Genomic DNA, 9,684 nt, shown 5'->3' with positions numbered 1-9,684 from the left:
GTGTCTGCTGTGAGGGAGTGAGTGAGTGAGTGATGTGTGTGTGTGTGTGTGTGTGTGTGTGTGTGTGTGTGTGTAGGAGAGGCCTGGCGGACCCCTCCTTTGCCTGGTGGGAGGGCAAGGGAGTGGGGTGCTTAGGGTCAAGAGAGAGGCTCAGGGGGGAGCTTCAGCTGCTGCCTTTGTCTGCCTTCTCCCTGCTTCTAGGATTACAGAGACTTTGACCGAGTCAAGGTAGATGGCTGGGCCACTCTCTTCCTGCGAACCAGTGTCCCCTCCCTCAGCATGGAGAACAAGACCCTCCTTTGCCTGGTGGGAGGGCAAGGGAGTGGGGTGCTTAGGGTCAAGAGAGAGGCTCAGGGGGGAGCTTCAGCTGCTGCCTTTGTCTGCCTTCTCCCTGCTTCTAGGATTACAGAGACTTTGACCGAGTCAAGGTAGATGGCTGGGCCACTCTCTTCCTGCGAACCAGTGTCCCCTCCCTCAGCATGGAGAACAAGACCACGTTGGTAAGTGCACATGTTGACGAGGACAGCAGGCATCTTTGGAGAGCATGTTGTCACCTTGAGCTGTATGCTTCTGCACCTCGGGACACATCCGACTTGCCTGGAGGGCTTCCGGAGTCTGGATACGCCCCAGAGTGGCTGAGTCTGTGTCCCTGGGGTGTGACCCTGAGAAGTAGCCAGGGTTGAGAGCCACTGCCTGAGCTCACTCAGTCTGCACAGGGCTCCAGGAAAAAGAGGGCTGGGGCTGTATCTCTTTAGGGCTGGAGAAACTGAGGCCCAGAGTAACTGAGTGGCCTTCCCAAAGTGGCACTGCTTGTGAGGGGTGGTGCCTGGGCACAACTATGGGGGAAGGACTGGGTTCAAAGGCCCTGCATGGTCACTGTGCCTAGGCACCAAGGGCAAGCACTGTGCTGACAAGGGGGTGTCCCTGGTATCCCCTGGGCCAGCTCATATCCATGTGTGTGACTGTACACATGGCAGAAAAGAGAAGCAATTGAGTAAGTCATGGTCGTGCACACCTGTAATCCCAGCACTTGGGAGGCTGAGGCAGGAGGATCACCATGAGTTTGAGGCTAGCCTGGACCACACAGCAAGTTCAAGTCCAGCCTGAACTATACAGCAAGACCCCATCTCAAAAACAAACAAAGAGAAGCAGCTGAAAAGCAATTGGGCCCAATAAGAGAATCAGGAGCCAAGCATGGTGGTTCATGTCTGTAATCCCAGCTATTTGGGAGGCTGAGGCAGGAGGATTGCACCAACCCAGGAGTCAGTATAATCAAGTTGTCAGTTCTTTCCAAATTATTCCTGTCTCAGTGGGTTTCAAAAAACTTGGGAGAAAAAACAAAAAGAGGTTTCCAAACTTGATTCCAAGTTACATCTGGAAGAAATGGCTAATACTTTTTGTGAAAAGGTTATAAATGGAGATATATAGGAGATATATATAGGAAAATGGAGGACTGCATAAATACATTGTTGTACATTTCCTGAAGTAAATGACTGTGGTGTAAAAGAGGTATAGGAAGGGCCAGAAAGATCAATGAAGCAGAAACCTGGTTTGATATAGATTGTATTTTTAATTGGTAGAGAAAGATTATTGAATTTCGTTGGGAAAACACATTTGGAAAATAAGGACAAATCTCTACCTGTCGCCGTAACCATAAGCCCATAACACGGGGTCAGATGAAACATTTAAATGTGGAATTAAACGTGTACCAGGATAAAATACAGGGACTGGTTTAATAGTAACCTTTAATTAGTTGGGCTTCATGGCCTGTAATTCTGGCGCTGTGGGAGGCTCAGCAGAAGGATCAAAAGTATAGGCCCACTTCGGGCAACTAAGCAATTTAGGGAGACCCTTTCTCAAAATTAAAAATGAGTTGAGCCAGGCATGGTGGTGCACACCTATAACCAGCACTCAGGAGGCCGAGGCAGGGGGAATCACCAAAACTTTGAGGCCAACTGGGCTAAATAGAGAGACCCTATCACAAAAGACCAAAAAAAACACAACAAAACAACAACAACAAAAAAAACAGATGGCGCTGGGACTGTAGTTCATTGTGGGGGTCCTAGGTCCCATCCTCAGTACGGAGGGGGAAAAAGTAACCTTTAATTAGGGAGAGAGTAAGTTACCTTATTAAACTCAAAAGTCACAAAGGAAAAAAATCAGGCAAATTAGAGTAAATGAAAATTTAAATTTGTATTAGTAAAAGTGACAGTAAAGACACTAAAAGGTTCAGATACACTACTTTTTAAAAGTTTACAGAATATATGACAAAGTATTGGTGTATAGTTTTATATATATATATATATATACATATATAAATATATATATATTTATGTATGTAAACATTTAAAGATAAAATATATGAAGGAAGGGTGTACATAGAGGAAATACAAAGCTTGTTTTTGTTTTTCCAGACAGTGACTCCCAATGTTGCCCAGGCTGGCCTTGAACTCACTTCAGTCCTCCTGCCTCAGCCTCCCAGGCATGCACCGCCACACCCTGTGAAATACGAATGTTTAACTTACTTATTTGGATTTTTGAGACAGGGTCTTGCTATGTAGTTCAGAGTGGCCTTGAACTCTCTGTGTAGTCCAGGCTAGCCTTGAACTCGCTGTGATCCTCCTGCCTCAGCCTTTCAGGTGCTGGGATTATAGGCATGTGCCACCATGCCCATAAAAATAACAGGGCCGGAGATTTAGCGCAGTGGCACAGCACCTACCTTGCAAGCACAAGGTCCTGAGTTTAATCCCAATACCCCCCCACAAAAAAAAACAAAATCAGAAACAAGATTTTTCCCTGTCAGAGCGTAGGGTACTAAAAAGAGTAGTGCTGTCTGGTGCTGATGGGTGGAGTGAAGTGGTATTAACTGGAGTATAAATTGGTGGATTCCTTTGGAGATAAATTTGTCAATATCCATTAAAATTTAAAGCTCCCATTTCCTTTGCTCAAGCCCAGCATAGCCTTTTCTCGGGAGCTAATGAGACCAGTATGCAAAGATAGGGGTACAGGGATATTTTAGAGCGTTGTTGAGAAGGGCAGACAGCTAGGAAGGCTCTCAATGTCTTTGAGCAAGAGATTGAATCGGTCCGGTGTGGCGCATTTCCTCCAATGACAGCGGCCCTGGAGGAGGTTGGCCTCTATCAATTGGCAGGGACCATAGTGAGGTCATGGAGATGCTCGTTTTTAGAGAACAAAATTCCTGGGGACCTTTAATTTTCTTTGTATCAAACATTTTAAAAATACAGACGAACCTCAGAGTGGTGAAGTAACTTACCCAAGGGCACACAGCTACTGAGTGGCACAGCTAGACTCGAACCTGGGTAGTCTAGTTCCCGAACCGGTACCTCGGCCCCTGTGCTCCTAGGAGGGAGGCATTTTGATGTCCTTATCAGAGGGCGCTGGATGAAGATTCAGGGGCGTGATTACTTGTCCAAGATCACACAGTCCTTCAGGGGCGGAGCTGGTACCCAAGCCAGATTGTGTACACAGCAGCGGGTCTGCAGAGGAAAAACAAGCCGGCCCAAGCACCTGCTGGTGTCAGGTGGGCAGGCAGAGGCTTCTCCCAGTCCCTGGCTGCCCCCTGCTGGCAGGAGGTCAAACAGCAGGGTCTCCGGTGCAGCCGGGCAAAGGTGCATATGAGGGCTATGGGGCCAGTGGGGCCGACTCAGCGCTGAGGCGCTTCTCTGTCCATCAGTTCTCTGTGGATATCGACTCAGAGCTGGTGGAGGAGCTGCCGGCCGAGATCGAGCTGTGGCTGGTGCTGGTGTCCGTGGGTGCGGGGCTGCTGCTGTTGGGGCTGATCATCCTCTTGCTGTGGAAGGTTAGCACCCCAGCCCGCCTTCGTGGTGGGGACTCTCACTCCCGCCAGCCCATGCTTACTGACCCTCCCTTCATCCCGCAGCTCCCCATTCCTGTCCTCATTTCCATCACAGCCCCCCCCCACCCCAGCCTTCACTTCTCCCCTGCCTGGGATTATTGGGGGGAACTGCGAGCTGGATCGGGGCGCCCAGGAGCTCCGGCCTCTGGCCACACCCCCAGGCTCCCGCCCTCAGCCCCGCCCCCAGTACTGCTGGCCGGGACACCCAGGGCCCCTGATGGCGCCTCCCACCTCCTCCCTCCAGTGCGGCTTCTTCAAGCGAGCCCGCACTCGTGCCCTGTATGAAGCCAAGAGGCAGAAGGCGGAGATGAAGAGCCAGCCGTCAGAGACAGAGAGGCTGACCGACGACTACTGAGGGGGAGCCCCCCGCCCCGGCCCACCGGGTAAAGCGGCCTGCGGGCCCAGCTCCCCGAGCCCGGGAGCCAGCCGGGGCCTCTGACTCTGTCCTCTCTGTTCATCTTCCTTGAGGCCTGGCTGTGCCCTCACCTGCCCCTTCCACCACCGAGGAGGGCAGGCCACTCTGTCTGACTTCCTTTCTGTCCCGCGGGTCTGGCTGTGATGGACTTGGACCCCAAGATGTGCCATAAGATCCTCCCTGTGATCACTTTCCTTCCTGGGGACTGGAAAAAAAAAATCCACAGCCAAGGCCAGGCCCCATCTCTGCGGCCACAGCACTTGTCTAGAATGATCCTGTACCTGCATCCCTCCCCAGGGAAGGAGGGAACCAGCACTGTCGCTTCTGGGCACCCCCACCCCAGGAGCGGGCTTACCCTCCCCCAGCTGGTCTGGGCAGACAGCCTCCCTCCCTTCCTGGCCAAGCCGCCCTGGTCTCTGCAGCTGCCTCTCATCTCCATCTGCCTGCCCTCTCCTGTCTGCCTTCCTCCCTTCCTTCTTTCCCCTGGGCCTGGGGTGGGGAAGCTCGGGCCCGTGTCTGTCTCAGTGCAGGGAGATGGAGCATGTGAGTCGAGTCCCGGCTCTGAGGACCGGCCAGGGAGGAGGACACCGGGCACGCCTTCCCCTGCTGGAGGCTGACATGCTTTCTCTTCTCCCCAACTCCAGTGCGACTTCTTTAAGCGGACCCGCTACTACCGGATCATGCCCAAGTACCATGCAGTGCGGATCCGGGAGGAAGAGCGCTATCCGCCTCCAGGGAGCACTGTGCCCACCAAGAAACACTGGGTCACCAGCTGGCAGACCCGGGACCGATACTACTGATGACCTCCTGGCCCATGCCGTCTCCCCACATCCCCTCCTTCCTATTTATCGTTAAGTTATGCCTCTGGGGCACCGCCACTGGGCATCCCCCTGCAGGACTTGCCATTCCAGCACATTGTGCCCTGTGTCTGGGTGCACGGGGGGCTCACTGGTCCTGGCCTGTGCTTGTGCAACACGGATGGTGCACGGACTCGCTACGTGCCAGCCTTTGCCCGTGCCAAACCAAGGGCCTCTGCCAAAGCAGGAGGAAAAGGCCCCTGCGTGGTGATGCCCCCTCCTCACACTGGGTCCACCCTGAGCCATAGCCACTGGACCGACTTTGCTGCCAAGAGTAAACTACTGACAGGGCCCAGCTGTGGCTCCCTGGCCCCTGCGCGGCACAGCTGGGGTCCCGCCAAGGGCTGCCCAGGGGCCATTCTCGGGACCTGCCTTCTCACTCCAGAGAGCTAATGAGCCAGAAAGCAGGTCCCAGAAAGACTTCCTTCCATGACTCTCTGACGCCTTTCTCCTGGGCCATGGACCAAACTAGCAGGGAACACAGCCCAAAGGGACAGAGGGACAAAGGGAGGTGCAGATGGGCCACTCTGAGATGGTACTGGAGCATGGCAGAAGCTTCTGGGGAACAGGGGACCAGCCCTTGGCCAGGCAGAACTATAGGATGAGGAGATACCAGTTCCCACCCACTCCTTCTACCCTAGCCTCTAAAGCGCCTGGAGACCCTGCAAAATGTCAGAGGGAGCGACGCTTGAATGTAGGGCAGGGACAGAGCCCTGTTCCCAGCCCAGTTGGCAGGCCCTACTCTGTCCCCACTGACCATGGAATGGGGCCTGGAGGTGGTGTTGGCTGCCCTTGGCTTTCAGAACCACCCTGGCTGCCCCTCCCACATGGGCTGTGTCTGAGGCCCGTAGCAGTTGAGGCTGGTCTCCAGTACCTCCACTGGCCGCCCTCCCTCTCCATGGTACTGTAACAGGGGGCTTCCCCCAACCCCTTGTGCCTTGTTTGTATACGGGCTTCTCACGGCGACCAATAAACAACTCCCAGTTTGTACACCTGCCTCTGCCCTGCATGTCCCGGCCCTTGGCAGCCCCAGTTCTATCTAAATGGCCAGCTAAGTCCTGGCCAGCGAAGCCTGGCACTGGGGTCTCCAAGGCTTGGCGTTGATACCAGCCCCTGCTCCTGGTCACAGCACATAAACCAGATCCTAAAGTCTAGATACAGGAAGAATCCTCACTGGGTGGAATCCCCCGTGGCTCTGGGTAGTCCTGGTCAGCATGGAGGGAGGCTGGGTGCAGAGATGGTCTGAGTTCAGGTGAGAACCTGCTTTCCTGCGTCTGTTCCCCTTCACCGTCCCTGGGCACTCGATGAGGGCATCAGAAGATGAACCAGTGACCCAGGAGCTCTACTCTTCTGGAAGCTCCCCAGAAGTGTGTGGGTACTGAGTGTAAGTAACTGCATTGTTTGGGTAAGCACCCTCTTTGTACCCTACATTTCCAGTGGTTCCTGGTCAGCTTCCCCTTCTGTGCCAAGATTGTCCCCTCCTCACAGGCTCTGGGATGGAGCAAGGCTCCCCCTGTCCACCCTGATATTTTTGTCCCAAACTGTGGTGCAAGTCCTCCTGTTAGTTTTCCCCTAGGCTGGGCTAGGGGTGCAGCTCAGTGGTAGAGCTCTTGCCAGCATGTACGAAGCCCTGGATTCAATCCCCAGCACCAGGGAGGGAGAAAGGAATTTTCCCCAAGGCTGTGATCTCTAGCAAGACTTCAGTGATGGCTGAAGTCACTGCCCAGCGAAGCACAGAGCCAGATCTCCATTCTGCCACTTCCACAGCCGTGGCCCGGTGCCTCTTGGGAGGTCAAAGCATGTACCCGGAAGTCTCCCAACCTCAGCCCTGGCAGCTGTCTGCCCTCCACACCCTCCAGCATGACAATGCTGGGCCCAGTGTCCAGCCCCTCGCCCCCTTGCTTTCTGCTCTGGGAGGGATTTGCCCATTCCTGGGATGATTGACTGGGATGCCCAATCCCCCCAGGAAAATCCCACCCCTTACCCAGAGCTGCCAAGCTCTCAGAGCCCTATGATCAGGGACCTTACTTGTTTTCCAGAATCTGGAATGCACTTGTTTGGAAACAACAGGTCACGTGGCAGTCCTTATAACCATTTCCCGATTAAGTCAAAACGGGTTTACATGTGCTGCTGCTTGGGTAAAAACACTCACACTCCAGCGTATAACAAGTCTTTCGCAGGATTAGTGCGCTCCTCTTACATGGAAGACATGTAAGTAGCAGAGATGCCATAATGCCCACCACAGCAGGGACCCTCTGTTCTGCTATGCTACACTTCCTGAGCGCCTCGGAGTGGCAGCACTTCTGCCACCGGGTCAAAGCGATCCCGCCCTTTCGGCGAACAAGTGGGGACGGCCCTTCCGGGTTGGATGAGGCCATGTGACTAATTCTGGCCAATCAGATTTAACGGGGGCGTGGCTCACTTGTGGGCTGACGCATTTATTTCCCGGTGAGGGGACTCCCTCAGTTCTCCTTCCTTTGACCCCGCAACTGTGATTGATGTTTGTGCTGAAAAAAGCTCTGGGTTCCCCGAGAGACCGCCACCAGCCCACACTGCACGGAGTGGGACATATGGGGACTGAGTGTCGTGTCAGCACGCCTAATCTACCGTGGCTGCTGCCCGCCACATGCACCCGGCAGCCAATTCTGCAGAAAAGTGATTTTTATCCAAATACAGAGCCCACCTTATGGAATTTTAGCTCTCACGAGTTCTGTTCCGACAGAGTCGTGGCCTTTTCCTTACTACTTTAATGTTGACCAGTAATATTAGTAGGTGCCTTTTAGAGTTAGGCACAGGGCTTGACTTTTGTATATCGCGTCTCATGCACTCCAGCTGACACTTGACTTTACTGAGGTCACCAGCTCACCGCCTAGTTGCTAGCCCATCAAGGTTTGGGGTCTTCTCGATGTCTCTGAGGCGTGTCCCCCGCCAACCCGGCCAGCAAGCAAATGCCACAGCGTGGTCAGCGCTCACACCTTGCTAACATCAGGACCTAAGGGTGCTAAGCTAAGACCCGAAGACTGGACAGGTGACGTTAGGATACTACACTTCGCCCAAAGCTGAGAAGAGTGGCATAGGTGACAGTCACAAGAAAGAATGACCCAAACAGAAAAGACGGCATTTTCATTGGTTTGGGAGTTAGCAATGGGGTCCATCCGCAGGGACGTTGGGCTGAGAGAGAGGCCAGAGCAGCTCACCGGGCAACTGGAAACGCTGCAGCGAGGCGAGCAGCGAAGCAACTGGTCAGATCATAGCTGAGAGCGATCCTCAAATCTCGGCCTTCCTACTTAGAAAATGGAGCCAATAATAGTACAAGGGAACTGTCTTAAGAATTAAATGAGGCCGGGCTTGGTGGTGCATGCCTGTAATCCCAGCACTCGGGAGGCTGAGGCAGGAGGATCGCTGTGAGTTCGAGACCAGCCTGGGCTACACAGTGAGTTCCAGAGCAGTCTGAACTACAGAGTGAGACCCTGTCTGGCACCAGGACGATTACTCATTCCACTAGGAGTCCTTCGAACAGATTGTTGGCTACAATCTCACTCTCTTGTAACTTATTTACATATGCAGCCATCTCCCAAACTGAGAATTGATTGACGGAGAGGCTGTGTCCTGATTCTGTCTGTCTCCCGGTGGCAGCACAAAGCCTAGCACACGCTAGGGGCTGGCCCACGGTGGGTCAAAAGGGTGAGTCGGGCTCCAGGCCCGGGGTGGGACATACCACTTTCTACCACAAGATGGCGCGCGACGACGCCCACCGAAGGGGCGGGGCTGCTTGGGGGAGGGGTCTCCCCGGCCCCCACCTCCAGGACCTCGCTCTAAAGAAGCCCAGAGACGGAGACCTTTGCATTTTCAGGGGGTCGCGCAAGATGCCCAAGAATTTATGTTTAATCAAATGAACTAGACAATAAAAATGAAAGTGTTTCCAAAATTCACACCGACTGTAGCAGCTGCCTCCACCACTGCTAGTCGTGAAGATTTTTACTCTTTTGTTTTTCACTTGGAAAAAGCAAAACGCCACCTTTTCCAGAGCCACTTGGACCTTTATGGAAGCGAGTGGGTTGCATGCAGATAGGCACAGGCTTACATTCTGGTTCCGAATTTGGCAAGCACTCAGTCTGGGTCAGTCATCTAGACTAGGAAGCCACAACACCCCGTAAGGAGCAGAGGGGGGAGTCAGGACTGGTGAATCGGGTGCCTTTGTGAGGAAAGGGGTTCCACGGGTGCCTTTGTGAGGAAAGGGGTTCCACGAAAGCTACCCGGACAAGTCAGGGTTACAAGGAGCCAGCCAGCACACGGACTCAAGAGCAAGGGAAAGGCGGGGTGTTGCAGGAAAGGGTTAACCCGGGGTTCGCCCCTCCAAGGCTGTGGAGGATCCAGCAGACCCAGGAGTGGTGTCGACTCGCCAACAGGCCCGTCGCCAGCGAAGACAGGGTTAAGAAGGCGGGCCTGGAGGGAAGCCACGTGCCGGGGCGGACGGCTATTGGTTCTCCAGGAGTTGTTTGTGTGCGGCCATTGGCGCAGTCGGGGCGTCGCGG

The 9,684-nt window shown here is 54.0% G+C and overlaps 1 protein-coding gene across 1 annotated transcript in view; it reads left to right on the top strand.

Annotated features, from left to right (window-relative positions):
- Positions 1 to 6,193, top strand: part of Itga3 (integrin subunit alpha 3) — a gene marked incomplete at its 5' end in the record, with an annotated part of 26,986 nt that extends 20,793 nt beyond the window's left edge. The window contains 3 exons of the mRNA XM_010620324.3: positions 402 to 500; positions 3,695 to 3,820; positions 4,937 to 6,193. Of these exons, the coding sequence (XP_010618626.1) occupies positions 402 to 500; positions 3,695 to 3,820; positions 4,937 to 5,092 (381 nt within the window). The remainder of the gene's footprint in view (positions 1 to 401; positions 501 to 3,694; positions 3,821 to 4,936) is intronic.
- Between the last annotated feature and the right edge of the window lie 3,491 nt (positions 6,194 to 9,684).

This window comes from Fukomys damarensis, unplaced genomic scaffold, assembly GCF_012274545.1.
Source record: "Fukomys damarensis isolate Sample0158 unplaced genomic scaffold, DMR_v1.0_HiC HiC_scaffold_13, whole genome shotgun sequence".
Lineage (NCBI taxonomy): Eukaryota > Metazoa > Chordata > Mammalia > Rodentia > Bathyergidae > Fukomys > Fukomys damarensis.
Note: the sequence above shows the minus strand (reverse complement) of the source record. Positions and strands in the feature narration are given on the sequence as shown.